Source organism: Setaria viridis, chromosome 7 (assembly GCF_005286985.2).
Source record: "Setaria viridis chromosome 7, Setaria_viridis_v4.0, whole genome shotgun sequence".
In the NCBI taxonomy this organism is placed as follows: domain Eukaryota; kingdom Viridiplantae; phylum Streptophyta; class Magnoliopsida; order Poales; family Poaceae; genus Setaria; species Setaria viridis.
The window spans coordinates 33,920,611-33,948,179 of NC_048269.2; the positions used below are offsets into that span (position 1 = coordinate 33,920,611).

The 27,569-nt window shown below is 44.2% G+C and overlaps 4 protein-coding genes across 5 annotated transcripts; 3 read left to right on the plus strand and 1 right to left on the minus strand.

Moving 5' to 3' along the window:
• The first annotated feature begins 6,044 nt into the window (after positions 1-6,044).
• Positions 6,045-9,221, plus strand: LOC117865831 (probable apyrase 3). Its single transcript, XM_034750070.2, has 9 exons — positions 6,045-6,410; positions 6,900-7,028; positions 7,225-7,281; positions 7,526-7,618; positions 7,700-7,905; positions 8,074-8,165; positions 8,269-8,483; positions 8,612-8,795; positions 8,898-9,221. The coding sequence occupies exons 1-9, from the start codon at positions 6,141-6,143 to the stop codon at positions 9,029-9,031; spliced, it is 1,380 nt and encodes a 459-aa protein (XP_034605961.1). The 5' UTR covers positions 6,045-6,140; the 3' UTR covers positions 9,032-9,221.
• A 2,613-nt stretch (positions 9,222-11,834) lies between these two features.
• On the plus strand, positions 11,835-13,631 carry LOC117862730 (NAC domain-containing protein 1). Of its 2 annotated transcripts, XM_034746229.2 has the most exons (3): positions 11,839-12,190; positions 12,320-12,606; positions 12,721-13,631. In XM_034746229.2, exons 1-3 carry the CDS (start codon positions 12,019-12,021, stop codon positions 13,363-13,365), a joined length of 1,104 nt encoding a protein of 367 aa, XP_034602120.1. In that variant the 5' UTR covers positions 11,839-12,018; the 3' UTR covers positions 13,366-13,631. The 2 variants fall into 2 exon arrangements, with proteins under 2 accessions (XP_072151216.1, XP_034602120.1); XM_072295115.1 differs by having other exon boundaries at positions 11,835-12,606.
• Positions 13,632-19,441: 5,810 nt separating this feature from the next.
• On the plus strand, positions 19,442-21,324 carry LOC117862902 (NAC domain-containing protein 77). The gene is made up of 3 exons (XM_034746452.2): positions 19,442-19,863; positions 20,006-20,310; positions 20,429-21,324. The coding sequence occupies exons 1-3, from the start codon at positions 19,677-19,679 to the stop codon at positions 21,035-21,037; spliced, it is 1,101 nt and encodes a 366-aa protein (XP_034602343.1). The 5' UTR covers positions 19,442-19,676; the 3' UTR covers positions 21,038-21,324.
• Positions 21,325-23,360: 2,036 nt separating this feature from the next.
• LOC117863639 (uncharacterized) lies at positions 23,361-27,216 on the minus strand. The gene is made up of 9 exons (XM_034747441.2): positions 27,059-27,216; positions 26,837-26,943; positions 25,183-25,285; positions 25,017-25,076; positions 24,680-24,742; positions 24,387-24,587; positions 24,211-24,310; positions 23,914-24,131; positions 23,361-23,789 (listed from the first exon to the last, which is right to left on the minus strand). The coding sequence occupies exons 2-9, from the start codon at positions 26,941-26,943 to the stop codon at positions 23,697-23,699; spliced, it is 945 nt and encodes a 314-aa protein (XP_034603332.1). The 5' UTR covers positions 27,059-27,216; the 3' UTR covers positions 23,361-23,696.
• Between the last annotated feature and the right edge of the window lie 353 nt (positions 27,217-27,569).

Genomic DNA, 27,569 nt, shown 5'->3' on the forward strand with positions numbered 1-27,569 from the left:
CATGCATGAGAAGTTATGATTAAGCTGCCCTTGTTCCTGTTTAATAGTAACTTAGCTAATGATTGATATTAGATGCCAGGGTATTTCTGGACCTACTGTCGCTATCAGGTTTGCTGGCCGGTATTGCACAGGCTACACAAGTTATCTGCTCTCTGCAATAAGCTGCTTTTATTGTCGGTACTGCAAAATAGGAAGCAATCATACAAAAAGGATACGGTGATTTCAGTTCAAGGACTGAAATAATTAGCGATATTTGATTATATTTGTTGAATGAACAGTTAACTTCTTCAGCCATGTAGGTGTGCATCTGGTATTGCCGCTAAATTTGTTGTTAAACATTTACGATTGTGATGAAGTTGTGAACATGATTGGATAGCACATCTGTTCCGTCATTTCGTCCAGCGGGTCGATGGGATGTGTGTCATGATAATTGCGTGGAAACAGGAAGGTTAGGCTGGATGCAATCAGAAAAGAAAGGCTGCATGGCCAGCTTTGGCCTACCAACCTGCTTTCTCTTAAAAAAGGGTCAAGCTGATCATACCACAAAACAGCTGCCCTGCCCCTTTCTGGTGCAGATAACATGTAACCTGCCACTTTAGGCATACTAGCATATACTGCAAAGAGAATATTGAGCAGGAAATGCTGGAATTAAGTAATCCGATTATTGGTAGCATGCATTCAGGCATCTATTCCAAACTCGTGGTACGACGCCTGAATACTCCGCGAGTGTGACCGCTGAGCTTGAGCAGGAAAAAGAGACAGAGAGCCTGGAACTTGAGGAATTTGGGAGCATGGTGCCGTGTGGAAAGGAACTGAACTGGGATTGGGAAATCATTTGATGGATGGGAGCATTGGCAGGCATGGCATGGCATGGAATCGTGGCGATCACAGATTGAAGCCCTGACGCCTGCCTGTCCATGCTGCTGTGAGTGACTCAAGCGGGGGCGAGAAATCAGTTGGTGGGCTGCTGTCTGCTTCGGAGAGCGATGGGCGGTCCAGCCTACCAAATCAATTGTAGGCCACCACAGGCCCAAATGTCTTTAACATATAAAGGGCCCAAGTTCGTCTTGCAAGTAGAGGCTTAGGCTAATGGGCCAAGTGAAGTCTGATGGTGAAGCCACTGACTGACTGACAAGAGACATGGATTGTCCTCTCAAAAAAAGAAAAAAGAAAAAGAAAAAGAGAGACATGGATTAACCTTTAGGATGCACCACCTTCTCCGGCCTAATAACCCAGCATATATATTTTTTTACATGGCTATACTTCGCCAAATAATCAGACACACCAACTCTTCACTAACATCTCTTCTGAAATTTGTGTCGTGCTAAGCCAATTCTTGAGAACAGCGTGCTTAATTTGCTCCAAATAATATTGTACAATACTTGATGTGTACTAGTCTACAAAGCGCCTCCCCACCTAGTGTTGATCATAAAGGCCTACGCCCGGCTCCACAGAGCTTTGACACGAGAGCGAAGAAGCAAGCTACTGATAGTGGCCGGCTACTAGCTAGATAGAGCCTAGAGGACATTGCAACGGCTGCAATGGCTTGTTGCGTATAAAGAAAAGCGTGCAGATTTTATCGGATTTGGTGCCCGACAGTCCATCAGGGGGTTACCCACGTGGTAGATTTATAGGCGGGGGATCGTAAGACGAAGAACTCGAATGGTAACACAGGGGTGCAAGGTTTAGACAGTTTCGGGTCTTCGGAGAGTAATACCCTACGTCCTGTGTTCTGGTGGATTGTATTGCTGGTATGGGATGCGAGGGTTAATGTGCGTTACTCTCGGGGGGCGTCCCTAACCGCCTTATATAGGTTGACGACCTAGGGTTACAATCGGATAGGATCTAATCCTACCCGGTTGTTACATGGAAAGCAATCTAAGTCGATTTACAACAAATATCCCGTGATATCCGGGCAGAATCGTTCACTCGGACTCCGGACTTGTGCTCCACGTAGCTTCATGCCTTGGCCCGCATGGTGTGGTCAGACGGATCCACCTATCAGGGCCGACCAGTATCTTGGTCGGTGGGGACTCGTGGGTACCCTTATCCCTCAAGACCCCGAGCAATATGGAGTCGAACAGGAGCTTGACGGATGTGCAACGAAGCTTATAATTAACTCAGTTGAAGTTGCGGTTTCATCATAGTGACTGAGAGGCTGCGCAGTGCTCAAAAACGAAGAAAGAAATTGTATCTTGAGCAAGTGTAGAACTGAGTGCGCGTGGCGCAGGCGACTGCCGAGCTAGAGGATGGTGGGCATCCTATGGGTCGAAGGGAAGCACATGGAAGGCGTCGCAAGACGCACTCCATTAAAGTAGCCCCGAGCATTGAAGCAATTAAAATACACCTATTTAAAACACACCTAAGGAGGCGGTGTACCTTAGGCGAGCACTGATTTGGCGTGTCCCTTGGGGATGGTGGCCCATTGGATCGGATTGTCAAACCTTGAACAGTAAAATCAAAGTTGTCAATTATATGCGAACATAACATATGCTGGTATATAATTCTATATAATGCACATGCAACCTAGTGCAGTGATGGAGTGGGTATACGTGAACATCATTTCAGTTGGATGACAAACATATATAAACTAATATTACTATTTCTGACGTACCTACAGGCTACTTTTGGCACCTCCCGCGTTGCTCAGTGTATCGATTCCGATTTTTGACCTGCTCGGTCCTAAATTATAACCTTTTAAAATATAGATATAAAAAAATTAAAATGACATATAATTTGGAACAAGAAGATACCATCAAAGATTATTTCATTTATTATTAACCGAGCGTGCTTAGTAAAGTCATATAAAATAATCTTTTTCATGAAGAATAGAAAAATTAAAGGGGCCTCCAGTCGCGTGCTCCACGAGAGGTGAGATAACGCCAATCGCATTCGATTGTCCCGTGCGTGCTCGATCGGAATCGGATCGGAGTCACTCCGCGAGCGCCAAACACCCCCATCCCTTTTGAAATTTAATTTGCATTCTCTAACTCTTGAGGAAAGCGTGCTTAATTTGCTCCATAACCGTATTATATGGCATCTTTAGGTACTAGCAGTAACCTTGGGCACTAGCATGCAAAGCTCCTCCAATCAGACCTCGAGGCTGGATGCAATCAGAAAAGAAAGGCTGCACGACCAGCTTTGGCCTACTGAATGAAGAGGAAACATGCAGGAGCAACCAACCTACTTTTATCTTAAAAAGTGTTAGGCTTAGTCCCACATCCCAAATTGATGGGACAGCTCTCACCCATCAAGTTAGTCTTTTGGGCTGAGTTAGATCCAATGTCTTGTTGTTGTGGGCTCTGGTGGTCCTAGTCCTGGTGGAGTGACAGCCCGTGGGTATAGCGAGCTGGGTTAGAAATTCACCGTGGACTCCAACAAGAACCGAAGGTCGGAAAACCTGGAATATCTCCGGGGTTCACATGGTGACGGGGAGCCCAACTCGTGGGTATAGAGAGCTGGGCCAGAAATTCACTGTGGACTCCAACAAGAACCGAAGGTCGGAAAACCTGAAATATCTCCGGGTTCACATGGTGACGGGGAGCCCAACTCGAGGTCTAGGATAACATTTTCTGGGAGATCACATGAGTTGTATACAATGGAGGCAGAGGTCAGGAGTATTTCGAGTTCTGTTGTATATCCACTGAACTTTATATTCCACAAATGGACAAGTCTGGCTTACACGTGCGGGCATGGTGCTCGGAGATAGAAGAACATGATAGACAATGATTGTAATTTTTCGCCTGATTTGCGCATCAATCAACACGTAACTGCCGCCCGAGATAAAAAAAAAATCAACTAACTGATACTTTGAATCTACAATGCATGTGGATATACAGTACGTAATTTACGATCTATATAGAGCGCAACTGATTCTACTTTGTTCTACAGTAGTGCAATATAATGCCAAGAACAGGCCATATCGACCAAATTAACTTTTGTCCCAAAGCTCCTCCTGGATGCAGCTACTATACCTACCACTAATCCTCCAAAACGTACACATCGATCTTGTATATGGTACTTGAGGTCCTAGCTTGCAAATAAAGCCGCCTCTCAATCAATAAAGCCCCACTCCGGCAGACACGGGTGAAGTGAAGCAATAGTAAACCCAAGCTGAAGGTCTTTTTTATGGGGGCTCCTCCACTGTATGGAGTCCCGTGCTACACGATAACGTACACGAGGAGAGAGAGAGAGAACAATAATCGCGCGTTCGTGCATACCGATCGGATCGAATAACATTCGCGTCTGTTTCTGGTGCTCTGGCAGAGAACAATGCTGTCTTTTATATAGTATATATGCTCTAACTCTTGAATACGTGTAGCACCGAGTAATTTTCTCTAAAGACATATTGTATGGTAGTTTAGGGTGTGTTTGGTTGGGCTGTGACTTTTGTAAAAGCTGCTGTGAGCTGTGGAAAAGCAGCTGTGAGAAAGTAACCGTGGGAAAAGCAGAAAACCGTTTGGTTAGAGCAGCTGTGAAATTGTAGGCTGTGTAAGAAATCTCTGTAATGCCTCTAAAGGTCTGTGGGTGTGTTTATATGCAAATTGCTTGTAACAAAATAATGTGTTAGCAGAAAACCGTTTGGTTAGAGCAGTTGTGAAATTGTAGGTTGTGTAAGAAATCTCTGTAATGCCTCTAAAGGTCTGTGGGTGTGTTTATATGCAAATTTCTTGTAACAAATTAATGTGTTCACTAATTCGCATGTAAATGACTATTTTAGAAAGGAAAAAAAATAAATTTTATATGTGAAGCTCAAAATTTGAACTTCAAGCTGTTTAAGACTTAGGCAGAATCTCAGTTAAATAACTAAACTGAAACTGAAACTCAAGTGTTCAGTTCATGATTGGATTTTCAGAGCTCTTGATCTCTGAAACAGTGGATCCTTTGAACAAAGTTCTTATCTATCATTTATAAACATATGTTTCGTCTACACTTTTGTTTATTGGTGCTTGAAGAAATCGTGTTTATTTTACACAATTTTTACTTGAGAAATAGGACATGTTTTTGCATACTGAAGCTCAAACTTACGGTAGTAAGAAACGGCGGCAGCATCGCTGCTCGCCACCGGACCACCGCAGTAATTATCTTAGCGCTGCCACGCGTCGTCGAGCAGCAACGACAGAGCAACCAGGCATGTAAGAGCTAGTAGAAGGGATCACGATGAAGCTCCACATATTTATAGCGCCGCCGCCGTCGTCCTCTCAAGCTCCTCTGTTTCCCGTCAGTACCGCCCGCCACACCTCGCCACCAAATTCACTGCCGTCAAGCCATCTCCACCAAATTCCTCTCAACCATCGTGCCGTGACACCCTCCCAAGCGACCCCAACAACTCCTTGCCCGACGAAATCAGCCATAGTGCTGCCATAATATCTCCCCTATTCCGCTGCCGCCATCAACACCCTAAGGTGAGAACCCCTTTCCCGATCCTCTCCGCTAAGGGTAGCTGCAAGAATGAGTTCGCCAGAGTTCATGGATGCTCGCGCGTGCGCCCGTTGGAGCAGTTCCTGGCTAGGGTGGCCGAAATGCCCAACCCTAGCCAGAGCGCGCCACGGCCATGGCCGCCGATGGGGGTGAGCTCGTTTGAACCATGTGCTGAGGATGAGAGTCACAGGGAAAGATGTGCATGCTCGCATAGATGCTCTAGGGGTAGTTGTTGTCCAGGTTTTGGCCGCAGTTTCGCCGGAGTAGCCGCGCCACCGCCGTGCGCGTGGCGTTGCCGCCACCGCGTCCGCTAGCAACATGAAGTCGCTGTCCCGCGCCAATAATACCACCAGTGGATGTGGTCGGCGACCGGGGGTGGTGGGTAGCGGGTGGTGGGATTGCGCGTGGGGGACAAATAGAACGGGGGAGGAAAAACGAACCGGTACCCGTGGCACGTGGTTAATTTTTTACCTAAAAGCACTTGAAAGCAGGGGGAAATGTGCTACTAGAGCAAAAGCAGCTTTTGAGCAAAAGCAGCTTTTGAGCAAAAGCACCTATATCTTTTAGACTTTTTGGTTAGTTTTTGGACCCTTTGGTACCAGCTTCCAAAGCTCCTACATGCCTAACCTTCAAAAGGCCATACGCCTCGGCTCCAGAGAGTTCTTAGTAGTCACGAGTGAAGTGAGAGACCAGTAGACCACCTGCAGGCTGCAGCGGCAATGGCTCGCCTCGCCGGCCTTGCTGCCCTTCTTCTCCTACTCCACCTTGCCTCTGCCGCCTCTGCAAGTAGTAACGTCCTTCTTGGACGAAAGGGCAGCAGCGTCGCCGCTGGGCAGTCGGCCGCAGCGGAGGAGGAGGAGAAGGCGGCAGCGTCGAGGTTCGCCGTCATCTTCGACGCCGGGAGCACGGGGAGCCGGGTGCACGTCTTCAAGTTCGACAGCAAGCTCGACCTCGTCCCGATAGGCGACGACATCGAGTTCTTCGCCAAGGTATATATACGTTCTCACTTACTACTACTCCTGCAGTCCTGCTTCAGCTTGATGAGCTTCAGAAACAAAATAAGCTCAAACAAGTGAATAACAATTCATCGGTTTTTTTTGTTTCCCACGAACAATGCATCAGAGAATTGCTGAATTGGTATCAGCACGCGTAGTAGTAGCCCAGTAAAAGCTTCCAACTGATTGGTTGGGGACCTTATGCTGCATGTCAGCATGTGGGTACATGCATGCATGGCGGGCTCCCTGATCGAGCATGTGACCTACTGGGTCCTATATGGACCAACTCTATCTCAAAAGCTGGCCCTCAAATTTGGATGGATGCTGGTGTACACTTTGCCAACATAAATTAAAATAAATGGAAAAAAAATTGAGCCCAACATTTTTTCACCTGTCCTTTCTATGTGTATAGCAAAATTACCGACTGGGTTATTATTGATAAACAACTATATATGTAAGCATGTTCGTAATTTGTTGCTCCAGATAAAGCCCGGGCTGAGCTCATATGCTGGGCGACCTCAAGAAGCTGCAAGCTCCATACTCCCCCTCCTTGAGCAGGCTAAGAAGATTGTCCCTACCAGCCTTCAGAAATACACTCCGCTTAAACTTGGGGTAATTTTTTCAGTATCTAATAAGTTTTTGAGTAAAATAAAGTCACGGTATGGCTCCTCCATATAGATCTGTAATTATTCACGTTTTCATGCCTCTCCTCTAGCAGTGAGTAAAGCTAAATATCTTAAACACGTCCTACTACTTAAAAAGTGGTCTGGTTTCATCTCAAACCGAGGTGTTTCTGTCAAAATTGCAGGCAACGGCTGGTCTAAGATTAATTGGAGATAAGAAAGCAGAGGAGATTCTTGAAGCGGTAGATTTCCATCTTACTAGCCAAATTACTATGTCTTATGTGCAATCTAGTCATCTACTCCCTCCGTCCCAAATTACTATTCGTTTTGGCTTTTCTAGATATATACATAGCTTTTGCTAACTTAGATATATGTATGTCTAGGTACATAGTAAAAATTATGTATTTAGAAAAGCTAAAACGAATAGTAATTTGGGACGGAGGGAGTAGATACAAAGTATGTTTCCTTAATTGTCTCTTAATGCAGGTCCAGGATCTTGTCCACACCAAGAGCAAATTTCAGTACAATCCCAAATGGATCACTGTTCTCGAGGGAACTCAAGAAGGATCTTACCTATGGGTATGTGCATCCCATACTTGATGGTATCTCCTATACTTAGTTTTGCAAACTATATATGATGAATGTGGCATGTTGTTGTAGGTTGCTCTGAATTATCTGTTAGGAAAGTTAGGAGGGGACTACTCTAAGACAGTTGGTGTGATTGATTTGGGGGGTGGATCAGTGCAAATGGCCTATGCCATTTCTACAAATGCTGCTGCAAATGCCCCAGCTGTGCCTGATGGGAAGGATCCATACATTACAAAGGAGTACCTCAAGGGGAAGGATTATAACCTCTATGTTCACAGGTTAATCAATCAACATTTCAATAAAAACTTGCTTACATTGCAATTACTTCCTTTTTCAATACATTTTCAGTACAAAATCATTAAACCATTATGAAAGTTTGTTACGAGATTCTCTCTATCAAATCATGAATTAACCATATAAATCTTCCTTGACGTTCACCTCTGCAGTTACTTGTACTATGGCACTTTTGCTTCACGAGTAGAGATCCTGAAGGCAAAGAATGGGCCATTTAGCCGCTGCGTATTGCGTGGGTTTAGTGGTATGCTGGCATGCATAATCAGCTTTGTCCTTGTTCATTAATCCGTTGTTTTAACTAGCATACATATCAATGCTCAATCATGAAATCACTATAATTCATCAAGGTAATTACACCTACAATGGGAAGGAATATGATGCAACAGCCTCACCTGAAGGCGCAGTGTATGATAAGTGCAGAGAAGAGATAATCAAGGCACTAAACTTGAGCGCACCATGTGAAACTAAGAACTGCAGCTTTAACGGCGTGTGGAACGGAGGCGGTGGAGCTGGCCAGGACAATCTCTATGTTGCATCTTTCTTCTTTGACAAGGCAACCCAGGTATCATTTTATATTAGCAATTGTTCTGCATATAAAATTGCACAACTCATTTGTTCAATCTAAGAAAAAAATATGTTGAAAATGGATTATGAAGCCTAATCCAATGATTTGCTTGGAGCATGTCACAGTATGGTTTCATCGAGAGTGAGGCACCCAGTGCAAAGTCCACCCCCGCGGCATTCAAAGTAGCTGCAGAGAAGGTTTGTTCGTTGAGCGTCAAAGAAGTCAAAGCTGCATATCCTAATGCCTTTGATCTGCCATATGCGTGCATGGATCTTCTCTACCAATACACGTTGCTCGTAGATGGCTTCGGTAAGTGCAACATGCATGTGTTACATGTATATCTAGAAAATTTCCTTGTTGGACAACATTCAGGTGTTCATGAATTGAACAAACCAAATGTGGTTTATGCAGGTTTGGATCCAACTAAGGAGATTACTCTGATTAATAGAGTGAAGTATGGAGAGTACTATATTGAGGCTGCTTGGCCTCTGGGTACTGCTATTGAAGCTGTTGCGCCCAAGAAGATGACCCTGCAGGATGCATGATTTAGTAGTCTCTTTCCGGGTCTATACTCTTCCTGGGCATGTGTTGTCTACGTACAACATGGTCGCATCTTTGCTGATATACATGGATTTGGCATTGATCCTATGTAATAATCTCTGGTTAAAACCACTTTTGTGGTGTACTATGTATTTCTGAAATTTTAGTCGAGCTGACGAGGCGACACTTTTATCAGAGGCAGTCCACTAATTCAGCAGCTGGGCCTAATCTTCTTTTATTTCCCCGAGCTTACCTGACAGCCCAATGTCAAGTTGCAGCCCACTATCCATTTCCAAAACCTCGTGATGAATTAAGATATCAGCTATGCCAACGAGTAGTCGTTGCTGTCCAAATTCATTTGTAGTACATAAAAACACAGAAGAAAAGGACTTGTTATAGAAAAGAAGTAAGCATGTTTCGCTCTTCATTTACTGATCAGGATCTTGTAATAAGTCCATGGACAGCTAATAAGCATATATACTAGGCGGACACGGTAGATATACAGGCACAGGCAATTTAATTATATGCATGATTGCAGCTTGCGTTCGTAGTTGCTAGCTGCAGTGAGCTACAACATTTCAGCAGTGTTGTTTCTGACAGTGAAAAAAAGGCCATACGACTTTGCATGCATGTGTCGTGACCTGTGAGTGATGTTTGTATGATATATACAGCATTGTAATTAAGAAAGTCTAACTGGTTGATCTAATCAGTTTGCAGATGATATACAAACTATAGAAAGTGCATGCTGAAATCTGGAGGGAAAGCTCATTATCTGGGGTCAATGTTGTGACTTTTCATGCCAGCTAAACCCTTATATACAAAGACTATAAGTCGATGAAGCAGGTGTTTCAGTCAAGAAAAAGAAAACTATTCGCTTCTTTCTAGGTTCCTAATAATGAGACTAGCTAGTTTAGCAGGTGTTGTGTTCAAGGCACGCACGCACACGCGTGTGGATGCATGGACCATGCTCCATGCATACATCAGCACAATACAATTAGGTGGCCTGAAGACTGAAAAAGTCTGAACTGAAGGAAGAAAGGCAGGCTGCAGAGAGGAACTGAACAAGTCGTCAGGCATCTTCGCTTGGGCTGATGGAAAAGTAAATATGATTGCATTTTGGGCCGCACCGAGATGGATGAAGTGCGGCCTTCATCACTCTGAATATATACAAACGAGCAGGCCTTCTGACTTTTGCAAAATGCGTCTCGCAATCGCAAGAAGGTCCAAATTAGTTTTGGTCAGAAGGCCACACACAGCTAGCTAGCCAGAGAGGGTCGAGATCGATGCTGCCGCGTTCAGAACTGCAAGCAGGTATAGTATTTGCCTGTGGGAGCAGGCAGCTATGGAAACCATCGAATACTACCTATACCGACGACCTCGCTCTCTCATCCAACCCTGCATGCTGCTCCTCCCACACGTAGTAGGTTCCAACAGCAACAACATTTGACTTTTTAAGGTATAATAATAAACTAGTAGCTAGGTGGCAAGTAGGTGGTAGGTGGCCGGCCGGCCTGCTGATGAAACTGATGGATTGTGGATAAGAAGACCCTGGTTGTGTACAGATTACGCACGTGCAGCTACGTACATAGCTTCGGCTTACCTTACTGCGTGTTTGAACAGCCCATAGTGTCCAGGTATCTGCTGATCACCTGCTGTTTTACTACCTCCGTTCTTACATAGATGACACCGTTGACTTTTTTCATTCGTTTGACTATTCGTCTTTTCTACAAATATTTTTACAAATAGATAAATTTACAATAGACATAATGATATATATTTTACTTTAGTTAACTAACTTGTTCAATAGATATTGGTGGTCAAAGTTGGAGTAAAAAGTCAATGGTGTCATCTATTTAAGAACCGAGGGAGTACATTGTATGCAAAGGTACGCACAACACACTCTCGCCAACGCCTTTGTTAATTATTTGCACATGTGTCCCACCATTCATGTGCTCAAAAGGAGGAGGAAAAATGCATTGCTGAAAAGAAGAATAAAATTTCTCATACAATTTCTTTGTGAAGTCTAGGCTCAACAAAAAAAAAACATTATAGACAAATATGTTGGCAAAATAAAATACAACTCTGGACATCAAAGTCAATCACCTTTGCCAACTCTTGCTAGCTATTGGAACCATTCAAAGCACAATTTCAACCTACAAAGAGGCACAAATATATGGTCCTCTCTTGATTTTTTCCCCCGGGGACCAGTAGTACAAACAAGCATAAAATATCAAAACCAAAAACGAATTTAAAATTTGAGTGGGCGCATGGTTTCCACGAGGTGGGCCCCACCCTATGGATCAACCTCACGAGTAGAGCAAAGGACCAGTCAAAAGCCACGAGCTCGCCGCCCGCGATGCCATGCCAGTCCGTCACATATAATTGGCGTCAAGGGCAGGTCGACACGTGATGCGGTAGACGTCGTCGTCTTCATCCGTTCAAAGCCATTCTTTTGCTTTCGTTATCCTCGTTCTTCCCCCCTTGCACACGGGTGCCTTGCGTGGATCCACGCCGATAAGTACGCGCCCAGGGGCAAATTAGTCATCTGCAGGCACTCACTCCATTAGCTAAAGCTCGACAAACTACTCCCCCGCCCAATTGTTTTGTGTCTTTGACGCCGCATACTCTGAAGAACGCATTAGTTTAAAGTAATTACAGTACTTGATACTGATTAACTAGGTGTGAAAAGAGTGCAGTCCCCCGTGCCAGGCTCTCTCGATCGTGCCCCTGTGTACGTCATCCTCATCCACAGTCCACCAATAAAACTGCACGCTCTCTCCATCGAGGAAGAAGACAAGGGCATGGCGTCTATAAAACCGAGGCCCAGTCCCTCCATCTCAAAAATTTCAAGACTCATGCTTGCCTTCTAAGCACGACTAGTTTGTTAGCTGATATCTCATCATCTCCTCCGATCCTTCCTTTGAGCCTCTCTCTCTACAGTAGTCAACATAAGCTCTGTGCTTAGTAGACTGCACACCATTGTTTTATCGCCATGCCGATCGCCAGCAGTAGACTGCCAAATCTTCCAGCTGGGTTCCGGTTCCACCCCACAGATGAGGAGCTCATCGTCCACTACCTCATGAACCAAGCTTCCTCCCTCCCATGCCCTGTCCCCATCATCGCCGAGGTCAACATCTACCAGTGCAACCCGTGGGATCTTCCTGGTAGTTTAATTACACTAGCTGAATTATATTCTGACAGCAGCAACCCAATCATAGTCTATACTAATAAAGTTCAGTTTCTGAACCTAACAAAATTTTCCCCATATATGTTTGCCTTTCGTTTGTTTTCAGCCAAAGCTTTGTTTGGAGAGAACGAGTGGTACTTCTTCAGCCCGAGGGATCGCAAGTACCCGAATGGCGCCCGCCCCAACCGTGCCGCCGGATCAGGCTACTGGAAGGCCACCGGCACCGACAAGGCCATCCTGTCGACTCCGACGAGCGAGAACATCGGAGTGAAGAAGGCCCTTGTGTTCTATGGGGGTAAGCCTCCCAAGGGCACCAAGACAGACTGGATCATGCACGAGTACCGCCTCACAGGAGCCAACAAGACCACGAAACGTAGAGGATCATCCATGAGGGTGAGATTATTAGTTTCCGAATTGTTTTTTTTCCGGTTGCTTGCACGGTTGCGCTAGGCAACTAGCTGACCTATGCAAATCTTCTGAATTTTAATTTGTTTTTGTCTGTTTCAGTTGGACGACTGGGTCCTCTGCAGGATCTACAAGAAGAGCAACAATTTCCAGTTCAGTGATCCGGACCAGGAGGGCTCGACCGTGGAGGAAGAATCCTTGAACAACAACATGAACAGCACAAGTGCAGCCTCGCCCAAGTCTGACGCCAATGATCATAATGATGATCAGTTCCAATTCCAACCGACGACCATGAGCATGAGCAAGTCATACTCGATCACCGATCTCCTCAACACCATCGACTACTCGGCGCTCTCGCAGCTCCTCGATGCCCCAGCTGCAGCTGAGCCACCGCTAATCTACCCAACAACAACACAAACACACCAATCACTTAACTATAACAACAACGTGATGAACAATAACAGCCACTTCAATCTGCCACAAGCAGCAGACGCATGTCCAGATTACGTTGCGCCTAATAACTGCAACGGTCTGAAGAGGAAGCGAGTGATGACCATGGACGGTGCTGAATCCTCCTTCGATGATGGCAGCAGAAAATTACTGAAGCTGCTGCCAAGTGATTCAAGGAGCAGCGGCCACAGCCATTTTGTTGGCAGCACGAGCAGCTACTGCAACCAGCAGCTTGTGGACACGAGTGGCTTTCAGTGCAGCAGCCTGCTGAGCTATCCATTCATCGAGATGCAGTAGCGTCGATCTGTGTGCTACTATTGCAACCAGCGAGATCTTGGTGTGAATTCATACCACGGAAACTTCACTGGGTCAAACAAACAGAGCTGATGGAAAAATTCATACTGGATTGTTCCTGCTTGTGACCGGAAAAATTCAAAATTGCTCAAGCATTTCGTTTTCATTTTCATTTAAAAGGTTGTAAATTAGGGCCAGGTGTACGTACTACTGAAAGTCACGTGTGGATGGGATCAATGAAGAAGCTAAGGATGACCACGTTTCTTGTACTGTGTGTATTTGGCATGTGCTGTTGTTGGTGTCCTTATCCAACTGGAGAGGGTTGGATCACTCCACTTGTTGCTCTATTGGAATATACCTTAGCTGCTTCCTGTTCCTGCTGATGCCATTGTAGCTACGGATGGATCAGAGTGCGTACACCATACGTAGACCGGCACGCACGTCCTTGTGCCGTTGATGATGCTGAACGCGCGCGTGCATGCTAGCTTTGGTGGACCAATGCAATGGCAAAACGTCAGCAGCGGAGCAAGTGATATTCTAATGGCCGCAGGACACCGGAAAGACAACGACGGCGGCGGCGCACGTTGTTCGATCGAATACCACTTCGGTTATTAATTATAAGCATGCATGCACGGTTGGTGATGGTCCACATATGACATGCTCCATCAGCAGTTAGATAAGCCCTGTGTTGATTAATCCTACCCCATTTGGTTAACAAAGTCTCCTCATTGGAGACAGCCATTTTCATTATGCTAGTAGCTTCCAGCTAGCTCTCTTTCACACGATTGATGATTGTAAACATTACCTGCAGGACAAGAAGATAATGCAAACAATGCAGCTATAACTTTTGGAGATGGTCTAACTCTGCAAATGAAACTAATCCATGCTTAGAAGCAATGACGAAGAAATTAAACTAGTTGCAGCAGCATGAGGTCACATGTTAAAAAGAGAGTCTGGGGAGGATAGACTAAAAGAGAGAGGTGATGGCCGATGATAGTAGATAAGACAGGAGGGCTATTAAGGTCCAAATCCGGTTGCTGAAGTCAGGCCCTAAGACATATCGCTCTAATAAGCATGCTGATGACAGCTTTATTTGCTAATTGAACCTTTTTTGGAGCTTACTAGGATCTTTGAATTGCACCTGCTATATGTATGTAATCAAAAGGCTAAATACTAGCTTATCCACTATGACATGCAGGGGCGGTTGATTCCTTTTCTAGAATGAGCTAAGGCACTAGCCACTAATAATTGGTTGCTTAAAGCGATATGAACTGACATCAGTGTTCTGATCCTGAATCAGCTTGGAGTAATCATGATGTTTGGTACTGGTATATCCTTACAGCTTCGCCTTGATGAACCATAAACTGTTAGTTTGGATGGTAACCCGGGCCAAAATTTCATATGGGCCATGAAGCCCATGACGTGCAGTTCCAGGCCACAAATAGGCTGTTTGGGCCGAAAGTTTATTTTCCCTCTCCTAATTTTTTGCAGGAAACTTATATGGCTTCCGGAAGTTTTTTTTCTTATCCAACTTCCACTGTTTGAGATTCGTGCGCCCAATATTATCCGTTGGATGCCTCAACCACGCCCCCTCAACCCTAGCATCTCTGTCCCCGTCGCTGCCCATGGCACCGCTGCCGCCGCTTCGTGCTTGTCGCCGGCCCGCCGCCCACGCCACCGTTGGCCTCACGGCCGCCTCATGCGAGCATGCCGGCCTCGCTGCCGCGCCGCCGACCCCTCGCACGGTGTTGTCGCCGCCTCCCGCGGGTGCGCAGGCCTCGCTCGCCGCTGCCTCCCGCCAGCACGCCGACCTTTGCTGGCGCTGCGTCGTGTGCGGGTGTGGTTGGAGAAGTCCACCGGGAAGAAGGAAAAAAATCACAAAATGTTGATTCTTTTCAAAATGTTGAATCCAGTTTATCAAAATGTTGAAGTAGTAGTAAAAATAACAAAATGTTGATCTATGTTTTAAAAATGTTGAATATGTTATTTTTGAACGTTGATCCATCTGTTACAAAATGTTGAAAATAGTTTGTTAAAATGTTGACCTAAGGTTCTAAATGGGCCTAATGGGCTTTTAAAGATACATTGCTTATCTAGCTAGCGGAAGGGACCCCCAATTTTTTGGTACGTGAAGTCAGGAAAAAGTGTGCCAACTTTCGGCGAACTGTACGGCGGCGGAACCTGTCATCAGTTCATCACAATACCAGCGGTCAGTGAGCCAGATCATCATATCAGCTGGACGGCGCGTGCTCTGCTCTGGAGGCAGCATGCACGCACGTGCGCTAGTAGAGCACGGACAATTGGATGCCAGGCTCTGGAATCCCATCCCATGCATGCTGGCCAGAGACTCTGGCTGGCTGAGACGACCTCACCAATGTCAATTTGGATTGGCCCATGGCATACATGGTGGTGTGAAGGTGAACAGCCGTCAGACGACAATTCAGGGATCTGACCTTCAAATGATCGGATCAACCTGTCATTTTGTATGCGACAGTCATATGTTTGTCAGCAGCTGCCAACTGATTTCATTTCCTCTCAGCTACAAATTAATCACAATCACGTCTTCAGTACCGGATCTTTACTACCGCTTGTGTAATCGGTACTGGTTCAAATAACCGGTACTAAAGGGGGTCCTTTAGTATCGGTTGGGGAGACCAATCGATACTAAATTGGCTGACACGTCGCGCGTGGCCGAGGCCAATTCTTTTTTCGTTTTTGTTTCTTTTCTCATTTTTATTTCTGTTTCTTTATTCTATATTAGTATTTTGTATTCGTTTCCTTTACGTATACTAGTTCTAATACGCAATATATATATAAAGTTATATTTGATCTATAATATTACATTTGAGATAATATTATACATAGACATATTGTGCATACACATATATGAATAATATTACATTGCATCAACTCTCCAAGTTCAATATTTTGGATCAACTATTGAACCCGAGTCCTGACAGTGATGCAGATTTGATCCATCATTATGGAACTCTCCCACTAGATTTACTACCTCGTCCAGAAGAAACACACAGAGTTGTTCTTGAATTGTCCTAATTTTTTCTATCTCAAGGAGTTCTTCCTTCATGTGCATAATCTATGTCATTAGCAAAAGTTATTATATTATATCAATGGATCTGCACAATTAGAACTAATTTGTTGTTAAGAAATTTGTATACGTACTCTAAATTCGTAGTCAGTTATACGCTTGGGACATACAAAGCCATGGATGAACTCACATACGTAGTATCCGCATAAATTATTCCTCAGATTCTGTCTCAAACACTATATATATGGCAAAAGAAGTTATGAAGTATTTGTTGTATTCAAGGAAGTGACACGAGATGTGCAAATTCAATACATACTGGGAATTCAGAGTGGATATGAAGTTGCTCCTTGAATTCGCCTGAGTGATGTTGACGGAAGCGAGCCCATGCTCTGTTAAGCATGTTTATGAGGTCGGTGTATTGATTTCTTAGTCTCCTTAGAGAGTCCAGGATATAGACCATGCTTCGATCAACCACGATAACAAGGCGTATCCATTGGAAGTTGTACATATATGCATAGTGAAAAACTATTTAGTCTTATTTGTAACTACTAGTTCGAAAAATAAAAGAGATGGGAAACATACTCACTTGAAGTTGTACGCTCTTTCCCTAACTCAAATTTCCATTTACCAGCCCCAGGGTGCTTTGGGATGTGATCCTCCCCTCGAAGTTGAGTTGCGGTGAGATTTGTATCTTTGGCGAATAGAAGCAGGTTCTTATCAAACTCCGGAAGCATATGGAGCGGGGCAATCGATTGGTTGGATTGGGTTCCGAGCTGTGGAATACTTGACCCACTTTTCTTCTCCTTCTAAAAAGCCTTTGTTATAGTGCAGTCGTATTCAGATAGCGGTGGTTTCTCTAGCTTTTTCTTTTTCTCCAACTCTATGCATCTATTGAAAGCCCAAAATTTAATCTTATCAAGTGGTGGATCTTTTCTTCACGGGAGGCTTTGGTGCGAAGCGAGCTTTAACCTGAGCATCCACTACTACGTCGAGTTCCGCATCAGTCATATCATAAGGTTTCTTGGGCTCTGGTTGTTTCTCCTTCGGTTTCTTCTGCTTCTTCTTTGTAGGCGCAGTAGGTGGAACTAAAGGCGTCTTGCTCATAATAGGGGGAGGTGGACTCATGCTAGGATCCTGTCAGCTGGTGCAGAGCGTGGACTCATACTAGGATCCCTGTCAGCTAGTGGAGAGGGTGCCCTAGCTAATATTTTATAACAATAATTGACTACGGAATTAATGACTAATATTTATACATTTTGTAACAATAATTGACTACAAAAAGATTACATTACAATTAATAGGCATTTAACAATTTCTAGCACTATTTATATATTTTCTACCACTATTCCACTAATTTATACCACTATTTATATATAGATCAAATTTACAATAAATGACTAAAAAAATAGTAGGCATCATCAAATCTATAACATTTTATGCACATTTTTATAATTTATTGAACAATTTTGTGAATTTTGTAATAGTAAATGACAACAAAAATATTTACAACAAAACGTGGTCACTCACCAACATTTTTCACCTATTTCTAGAAATTTCTAACAATTACAGGATTTTCTAATAACATGGAATAATCAATGTTTTACAATTTACAATTAATAGGTTTTCCAACATTTTTCTATAATTCTAGCTAATTCTAAAAATAATTCTTTATTTTCTAGCTAATTTCTAATAATTTTTCTACAATTTCCACTCATTTGATATGCTGCAGAAATAAAAAAAGAAAAAATTTGACGTCAGCCGGCCGCGGGCTTACGTGAGCAGCCGGATGTTCGAGCCCGCGGCTAGCCTTCGTGCATGAAGGCCGGAAGCGGAGTGTGGGAGGCGCCGGCCGGCGGCGTGTCATGGAGAAGAGGGCTGCCAGCGCGTCGGGGAGAGGAGGGCAGGTGGCGCGTTGGGGAGCTCGAGAGAGGGCGCGTCGGCAGTGTCGTCAGGGAGAAGAGGGGGCTCCGGCGGAGTGGAGGCGTTGGCGTTGTCCGGGAGGAGGCCGGTGGCGCGTCGGGGGGGGGGGGGGGCAGTGCCGTTGTCGAGGAAGGTAGAGCCGGGCTAGGATTTGTCTTTGATTTTATAGAAATCCGTTTCAAACCCTAAGCCTACCATTTCTGTCGACCGCCGCCATCCCAAGCTGCACCAACACCTCCGCTCTACCCCGCTCTTACCTCGCCGGCACCGTCCCCATCTCCAGCCAGGCTCCTCCAACGCGCGCCTGCCTCATTTTACAAACTCTGTGTGTATCCCCTGTACCCCAATCGCGATCAATCCTAACCAATCTAACCACGTTAGCCCCACGGCCATCCCCACCCAAGCAGCAAACCACCACCAGCACGACGAGCTAGCGGTGACCCCATCGTTCAATGTGCCCTTTGCTAGCTCCACCGCCAAATCACCGACCTCCCCACCTAGTGCTCTATAGGCTATAGGACCTGAAAGCCACACAAAAATCCCCCAGATCCCAAATCCAATCCAAAATCCTAACGCTTAACCTAACTGGAGTTCGTGGAGGTGTCCCGACGTCACCTACGACGGAGCAAAAGGAGTCCAGAGCACGAATCACATCATCACCGATGGCAAGGTGAGGAATTCAATGGGCCTGTTCGCTTCAGCTTATAAGCCGGCTGAAAAGCTGAAACGACTGATTTGTTGTGAGAGGAAAATACTGTTGGGTGGCTGATAAGCCGGCTGAATAAGCTGAAGCGAACAGGCCGAATACATTTATCATCAGAAATCAGCCGACCGGTAAATATATGCGCGTTTTTTACAGCAAAGTTTATTATGTTTGTTATGGAAAATGTCAAGTGGCTTACCTCAGAAGCCTCCCGACAGTTAGTAGTCCCCTAGCTGTAAACAGCTGTCACTCACACCTCTGTAAATAAAAAACAAAAATATGAATGCCAAAATAAATTACAATACTATGCTTCTGATGACACCTCTTAATTCTGATTAGATGGCCACATAGGAAAGTAATCAAAACCGAGTGGAGACTGAAGACTTCCTTACTAGGCAAGCCAAAGGAGGCTTGGCTCTTCCAGAGGAAGATGAAGTCTCACCTCTCACGCCACTATAAAACTTGGCTTTTCCTCCTCTCTCTATCTCCTTCCTATTGATTCCCCTACCTTTCTTGTGTTCACAAGCTTCCTCTAACAAGCTTAGCTTCTCTCTCTGCTTCGTTTTCCTCTGAGATCCTGGTTTGTCTCCGGTTCTTACTGAAGCTGCAGTCCATAGCGTTTGCAATTCCAACAAGAGATCGATCATGGTGGAGCGTAGTGTCAAATCAGAGCATGGAGGCGGCTTGTTTCTGCCTCCCGGGTTCAGGTTCCATCCCACAGACGAGGAGGTCATCACAAGCTATCTCCTGGAGAAGTTCTTGAACCCTAGCTTTGACCCACAAGCCATTGGGGAGGTGGACCTCAACAAGTGCGAGCCATGGGATCTCCCAAGTAAGTCTTCTACCTTTTTCGATCCCTTTAATTTTGTTCTTCAGTTGCACCACATACATGTATAGTTGCTGAAAATTAAGATTAATTTGAACTGATTATTAATTGATCGATGTTTTCTCCCATGTTGATCGATAAACAACAGGCAAGGCGAAGATGGGGGAGAAGGAATGGTTCTTCTTCTGCCACAAGGACATGAAATACCCGACGGGGATGCGCACCAACCGCGCCACCAAGGAGGGCTACTGGAAGGCCACCGGCAAGGACAGGGAGATCTTCAAGCCGGCTGCTGCTGCAGGTGCAGGCCGTGAGCTGGTGGGTATGAAGAAGACGCTCGTGTTCTACATGGGCAGGGCTCCAAGGGGATCCAAGACCAACTGGGTGATGCACGAGTTCCGCCTCGAGGGAAAGTCTAGGCACAACAACACCAAACTACGCTTCAATCCTAAGGTATATACATGGTCTACTTGAGTACGTACTTGCTTGTACATGCTGAAAAATAATTTGCAATTTTGCTTCAACTTAGCGTGTCATGAATTAATTAGTTAATATTCGGTGAAATGTTCAGGATGAATGGGTTGTGTGCAAGGTGCACCACAAGAATGGGGAAGCCAAGAAGCCCGCCGAGGAGTACTCTGCCAGCACGCCCAACGTCAGCTCCGTGATTTCAGATGACGCCGGCGAAGGAGATGACTTTCTAGACTCCATGATCAATCCCATGTACTTCAACAACGCCGGCAGCCTGCCCACCAGCACTACGACCGTCAACGCCGCGCCGCCGCAAAACGCGGACTACGCAATTTCTTCTACCGCCGCGGGAGCTACGACGGGCACGACGAGTAGCTTCGTCAACCTTCCTAACTACGGCTTCAACGACACAACAAGCATCAACAACCTGCACCAGGTCGCTCTGGCCAATTCAGCAGCTCCAAGAAGCAGCTTCAGCTCCTCGTGGAACATGCTTCACGCAGACCATAATCAGGCAATGGGAAGCTACAACTTGCATCACCAGGCAATGGTGGCGAAAGCTCTAGGAGGAGTCATCTCTCCAAATTTCGCTGGTGGTTTACCGGAGTCGTCGGTGACAGGAATTCTGCAGCAGAATTCAGTGGGCATGCCGCAGCAGAAGCTACCAGGGAACTACGGGGAATTTTATGCCAATCATCTTAAAAAGTAGTGCTGGTGCTGGTGCCATTGGACCAGCTGCTAAGAATTTAGGTGATCAGATAGTGCGCTACTAAATGGATACTTGTTTAGTGATCGTTTTAGTAGTTTTTGTGGCAGTTTTGTTGGTTGCTTAATTCATTAATTAGGTCGAAAACCTGAGAGATCATGCATGATAGCTGTTTGTTTTAGGTGCTGTGTAAAAAGGATGGTGATTTTGTTTGTTGGTGAGAATTTGTTCCTTGTGTTTGGTGCTGATATTTTTATGCATCGGGACTTAATTGGTTTCTACAGTTTTAATGTCTTTTGTTATTTAACCAATGGAAGAACTTGCTTATCTTTTGTGTACTACTGAATCTCTATATATTTGAAAACCTGCTGGTACTAAATTTTTTTAGAAGGACAGGCAAATTAAAAAGATGGTACTTAATTTGAGATTGGTAGATTATGAAAGAAACTAAAGGCACGTCAGTTTGCCACTAGTAGTTAACTAAAGACGAAGGCTTGTAATCTTTTTTGAAGTAAATGGGCTTGTAATCTTGTCGCCCAAGTCAGGATGGGAGTGGCGACGACCCTCTCGATGTTGATGTACAGCTTGGTGCAAGCTAAGTCTGTCAGAGACGGCGGCCAAGCAGCAGGCACTGCACCGATGGATTTCATCAGGAAATCACGTGCCGCCAGGTCGGTACAGCATGCATTTTGGACGGCGGCGCATGCAGTCCACATGGCATCGTGACGTCACTCTCCATTAGCTTTATTTTCAGAAATGGAGGAGCAACTACGACGGAAAGCGCGTATAGCTAATAGATACCTGCCAGCTGCTGCTGGCCAATGCATGCTCTCAACTGTTCATGTGACTTGAGCAGTTGATCCATCCATATATGCTTGCATGATCTGGAGTCCTGAACGATCGATCGTTTGTCTTCTGGGTATGTAGCTGTATGTGCTGAAATTATAACTGAAGTTTTCGTCCTACCAGCATATCTGGGCAACTTTTGTGCAACAAACTAGCCTGTGCAACTTAATCCCATATCCATATATTTTCACGTAGGATCTTTGTGTACCTTCAGCTTTTGTAAGTACTCCGTGTGTGTGTGTCTCTCTCTCTCCATTATTGATAATTCCTGCTGCCATGGTCTTTCTTACAAGTCATGTTTTGCAGGCCACCGGCATGGTTCCTCACAACCTAACATGCGCTTATCTGGCGTCCTGCGTATGGCCAAAAATGTCGTCGTCAGCACCGACCATACGAAAATCTAGAGCATTGCATGTTGCCTTGAACAAAACAATTTTGCTTTCATCTCTCGATACACGTCATTTTCAGAGCAGTACCATATCAAACCGGTATCAATCAATCATAGACAGCAAGCAAGCATGGGACGATGCATCTCTCAACTGCTGCCGTGTGTGCTACGCAGTGTCAGTGTGTTGCGTATTGAACAAGTGGCAGAAGCTTGGTATGAGATATGAATATATGATATATATGAGGATGTTGGTCAACAAGATAAACAATAGCAAGGAAAAGAGCATGCAAATTAAAAATGCTAACGAAAAAGGCCAGGAAAGACTTTTTCATGCTTCATCCCAGTGCTCCTTGTAGTACCCTTAGTTCGACGTATTTTATTTCCAGTTTTAATGTTTCGTTTTCACCTAATTTGCTAGCTATGAGTCATGCGCACGATTACGTACCTAGCCCAGTAAAACAACGGTTAGCTAATTTCCTCCTTTTTCGTAATCATCACTGAAAAAAAATAATATCTGATCTTTTTAGTTTGCTACAGAACATAGTTGTACAACTTCCATTTCCTGCCATATTTAAGAGGAAAATGACATAAGCATCTTATATATGCAGGTGCTTGACTCCAGCATAAAGGACAAATTGACCCCAGAAAAGACTCGATCACTCGACTCGACCTATTTTCAGAAGCGGATCATTGTTGGGTCAGGTGATCACTTGCGAGATAAGGTTGTACTGACAGTAACCTCACAAGTGAAAGCTACAAAAGTGGCTTTTATTTTATCTGTGTCCTACTCAGCCAAGTAGAAGACTGAAATGGTCTAGTAGTACCTGTTGATTCATTACCAAGTAACGGAACATGGGCCCCACACACGATCCTGGACAGCAACTACAAAGAAATTAAGCAAACATCTTCATCAGGGATAAGGACCAAGCAGATTATCAATGAGCCAGTGCACTGCACATGCATGAACAGAAACAACGCATTGCAGTCTCACCATAGGTGTTGACAGCAACAGACACAATTCACAGTTTCAGTTGAGGCACAAGATGTAAAGTAGACGCGACATATGTTGAAGTACAGTAACTTCGGATCAAATAAATAACAAGATCCCATTTTATTTGATGCACAGTGCCATCTTATTGGTTACCTGAATTTCAGGTTATTCACAGAAAACACTGGAGGCAATGCTATGTCGGGTACGATACAAGCCTCACACATGTATTTGTTTGCAAATAGCTCAGCTAGATCTCCGTAGGCATGACAAGTAATATTACACCAAAATTGAGCACATTGTAAATAACATTTGGCTCATTTACACAAGGCCACTTCAAAAGAGGAAACTAACAATATCCACAAGTGCAGACCAGCAAACATTGGTCGTTCATACTCCTTGTGCCTCATCGAGCTCCCATATCCTGCGTCAAAGTGAGATCAAGATTCCTGGGGAGCTTCAAACCTCAACGGAGTGTCGATTCCCATCATGCACATGAGTCCTGATATCAAGATGATAAGAAGCACTATTCCCTGTGACAGTACACAAGTGTGAGAAAATAATGCAGGTATTCAAGGTACACTGATATGCAAACAATTAATCTACTTTCAGAATAGAACTAAGAAGTAATGAAACTGACTATAAGTAACAACTTACCACAAAAGTTCCTTCAAGAAGAGTTGATTTGACTAGGCACTCTCCATCACATTTGCTCAGGCCAGCTTTAGTAGTAGTATTGGTCTTCTCTGCAAGATGCCTACCTAGAGGCTCCCTGGAAGGGTTCTCCAGTAAACCAGATGGTTGAGAAGCATAAAGAATCGTGTATTTGACCCCCAAATCCTTCAGCATGTAAACTAGCGCGGAAAGCAACTCTCCTGGCATGTCATTGTAGAAATTTAGCTTTCAGCAGTAAATTGAAAGCAAAAGAACAATGATAGTAGCCTTTAACCTAACCTTCTGATTTCGCAGGGTCTAAATTCTGGAAACCACCGCTACAGAAGATGATTAAATCAGTCTGACCGTCTGTGCTAATTTTCCTGTACCTTACCAAGTCCTGCAACATATGTGCAGTCAAAATAGGGAGCAAAAATAGAACAGAAGCAGGACTAGAAAAATATATAATAGCTTACATTGATAGCATCCATGTTGGTATACTTCTCAAGATCTTGACCACCTACAGTACACGTGTCCGTGTAGGTGATATGGTTTCTTTCAAAACCATTGTTACAATTCTCAGCAAAGCCAGATAGCAATGAGTTCTCCAATTTCTCATCATCTGATGTGGAAACATAGGGGAATGCGATGGAAAAATCTGAACTTGTGAAGGAGAGCTGGTAGAAGCATCGTGATTATAAGCAATTGAAAATTTGATGCTTCAGTTAAACAATAACTGAGAGGGAGAAAAAAGAGTGCCCATGATTACCTTCAATGTATCTGCTAAAGCTGGATCAACTTGCTTATCTTTAGATATGTCTGAGGATTGTAGCTAAGGAAAAAAGAACAAGTTTATGGTCAGTGACAACTGAAGCAATGTCTGTCTCAGTAATAACTTCACCATATATAGATTCACATATGGATAATTTACTAGTTTTATAAATTTATGGAATCAACAAACACAATTCTATCAGAAATATTGACTTTTAATCTTCACTTTATGCACAACCACTGCTTCAATTTAAAAAATGTATTTAATTTGAACAATATTTGCACAAGCAGATTACTTAAAACCAGAAGATATTAGATGAGCATTAACTAAGTACCTTTGAGCCAATGAAAACAACGGCAACATCAACATTCTTCTGAGCATCCTCCCTTGAACACTAAGAACAAAATCATGACATTGGGAACTTATTAAACTTGTTTCAATGCAGGAGCTGATAATTTAAGTTGCATGAGAGCTTAAGATTCACCAATGAGGATACTTACAATAAAGTTTGACCAGCCACCTTCCTCAAGTACAGATTTAGCTAAACTCTTTGGAGAGACAGTCTGATAGTGGACTATTTCCTTAGTAGCATCAGAACGGAATCTGGAAGAAAAAGGTCAATGGAATGTAGGTAAATTCTAAGGTAGTGAACTTACATGTGCTTGCCAAAATAATCATTTGAAGCAGCAGCAGCAACAACAACAACATAGCCTTTCAGTCCCAAGCAAGTTGGGGTAGGCTAGAGTTGAAACCCAACAAGAGCCACAAATCAAGGTTCGGGCACATGAATAGCTGTTTTCCAAGCACTCCTATCCAGGGCTAAATCTTTGGGTATATTCCATCCCTTCAAATCTCTTTTCATTGCCTCTTCTCATGTCAATTTTGGTCTTCCTCTGCCTCTCTTCACATTACTGTCACGTCTTAGGGTTCCATTACGCACCGGTACCTCCGGAGGCCTTCATTGGACATGTCCAAACCATTTCAACTGGTGTTGGATAAACTTTTCTACAATTGGTGCTACCCCTAACCTATCACGTATATCCTCATTCCGGACTCGATCCCTTCTCGTATGACCAAAAATCCAACGCAACATACGCATTTCCGCAACACAATAAATATTTAAGGTACAAGAAATATTTAAGATGAGCTAGTAAGTTTGGCTCAAGTCAGCAACTAAGTGGACTGATAAGACACCGAAATTGAACAGGGCATCATTGGATCTAGTCAGCAAGTAACTGAACTTAGGTCACTGAATAATTAGGTACCAGAGTATTGGAAAGAAAAGTATTGCATCCATCGCGTGCATCAGAATCTAGGTGCAGCATGTAACCTAGACAGCAAAGGTTGATTAATGATTGAGATGTATTACTGCATGGATGTAAAATTCCCTGATAAAAGAAACTCCATACTGCTGAAAACTAGTTATTGTTTTGTTTAATGGAATCCATGGCTTCAAGTTCCATTGCAATTAGAGGGCAGAGATGGTACTGAAAAAGTAAGAGCCAAAAGTAACCCAGGCTCATACTCTATGTACCAAAACAAGGGCAGCATACAAATATACAATAGTTTCAAGCACAAACTATACGATGCCACAATGTTCACTGTGTGACATCAAAGACACAAATTTGCCATTAGTTATTCAACTTTTAAAGGGCCACTGAATTTATGAATTCCCCAGGCCTAAAGTCAGAATCCTGAACTTTCAATAGTATGTTGGATGACATGCATTTAAAAAAAAATACACGTAAAAGTCGTCTGACAGAATGTGGTAATGCACAAATCAAGCTGCAGTAAAGAGTAAACTGTTATTTGCTCGGAATGAGATGTGGCATGCTCTTCTATAGCATGGAAATCGACAGATGAAGTCTAAACACATAGCTAATCTAATTATCCCACTCATTGGGCCATCATATTCTTATTTAACACAAGGCAATACTGAACAGACTGCCAATAAAGAAACTCATCCTTGAACAAAGATTAGTAAATTTCATGTGTATGACAATGCTTTGTATACCAAGTCAGAACGGTTTCTACTTCCTAAGTGAAGCATCACAACCATTACCCCCAACATTAACATCACCCATCTTTTACCTAACACGGGATCTCGTGCTAGGGACGGACGCAAAAGATGAATGAGCACAGCGAATTACCCACCCGTAGTTCTTAGGCGCCCAGAGGAACGCCGGTGCCAGCACCGGCGCCGCCGAGGACACCTGCGCTGCGACGAGCAACACCGCCAGCACCGCCCATGCCGCCGCCATCTGATCGAATCGAATCCCCACCGATTGTTAAGTTAGAGGCCAAAAAATTGTGGAAAATTGTTGAAACAAGAATCGATCTGGGCTGTTGAACGCAGAGATCTCGGAAAAATCTTACCTTTGGGCGAGCAGGGATCAGAGATTGGGGATTTGTGCTGCCTGGCTCGGTGGGGTTCCTGTCCTCTAGGTCGCCGTGGCTGCGATCTGAATCGGTATCGCTAATTCTGGAGGTCACAGGAGCCAGCAAGTCGTTAGTAGCTACCACCACGCTTATTGCAGAGACACTGACCTGTGGGCCCAGATAGCAGAGGCTATCTTTATGTATTCAAGTTCGTGTCGTGATAGAGTTAAGCCTCTACGTCACAGCATCCAACTCTCTTCCCCCAACAAAAAGAAAAAAGAAACGAAAATTGGCGAGTTCGTGTGTTTGGCAGATCATCTGGAGCTGATTCTCTACTGGATCTATCAGAAATTTTGCCAAATAATTTTTCAGAGAGAATTGATTTCTGCTCAATCTATCAGAAGTTTTGCCAAATAATTTTTCAGAGAGAAGTGATTTTCTTCTGATTCTGTGAAGCTCTGAAATGAACTAAGAGGATGGGGATAAAAAAATAAATAAATTCTTCTGA

What these genes read in the sequence shown, in the direction of transcription:
- LOC117865831 (XM_034750070.2), top strand. Translation starts at nt 6,141, where the DNA reads ATGGCTCGCCTCGCCGGCCTTGCTGCCCTTCTTCTCCTACTCCACCTT. An exon ending in AAGAAGGATCTTACCTATGG is followed by an intron (nt 7,619 to 7,699) that starts GTATGTGCATCC and finishes ATGTTGTTGTAG; the next exon opens with GTTGCTCTGAATTATCTGTT. An exon ending in TATAACCTCTATGTTCACAG is followed by an intron (nt 7,906 to 8,073) that starts GTTAATCAATCA and finishes TCACCTCTGCAG; the next exon opens with TTACTTGTACTATGGCACTT.
- LOC117862730 (XM_072295115.1), top strand. Translation starts at nt 12,019, where the DNA reads ATGCCGATCGCCAGCAGTAGACTGCCAAATCTTCCAGCTGGGTTCCGG. An exon ending in GTAGAGGATCATCCATGAGG is followed by an intron (nt 12,607 to 12,720) that starts GTGAGATTATTA and finishes TGTCTGTTTCAG; the next exon opens with TTGGACGACTGGGTCCTCTG.
- LOC117862902 (XM_034746452.2), top strand. Translation starts at nt 19,677, where the DNA reads ATGGTGGAGCGTAGTGTCAAATCAGAGCATGGAGGCGGCTTGTTTCTG. An exon ending in CGAGCCATGGGATCTCCCAA is followed by an intron (nt 19,864 to 20,005) that starts GTAAGTCTTCTA and finishes GATAAACAACAG; the next exon opens with GCAAGGCGAAGATGGGGGAG. An exon ending in AACTACGCTTCAATCCTAAG is followed by an intron (nt 20,311 to 20,428) that starts GTATATACATGG and finishes TGAAATGTTCAG; the next exon opens with GATGAATGGGTTGTGTGCAA.
- LOC117863639 (XM_034747441.2), bottom strand. Translation starts at nt 26,943, where the DNA reads ATGGCGGCGGCATGGGCGGTGCTGGCGGTGTTGCTCGTCGCAGCGCAG. An exon ending in TGGGCGCCTAAGAACTACGG is followed by an intron (nt 25,286 to 26,836) that starts GTGGGTAATTCG and finishes TTTTTCTTCCAG; the next exon opens with ATTCCGTTCTGATGCTACTA. An exon ending in AGACCCTGCGAAATCAGAAG is followed by an intron (nt 24,132 to 24,210) that starts GTTAGGTTAAAG and finishes ATGACATGCCAG; the next exon opens with GAGAGTTGCTTTCCGCGCTA.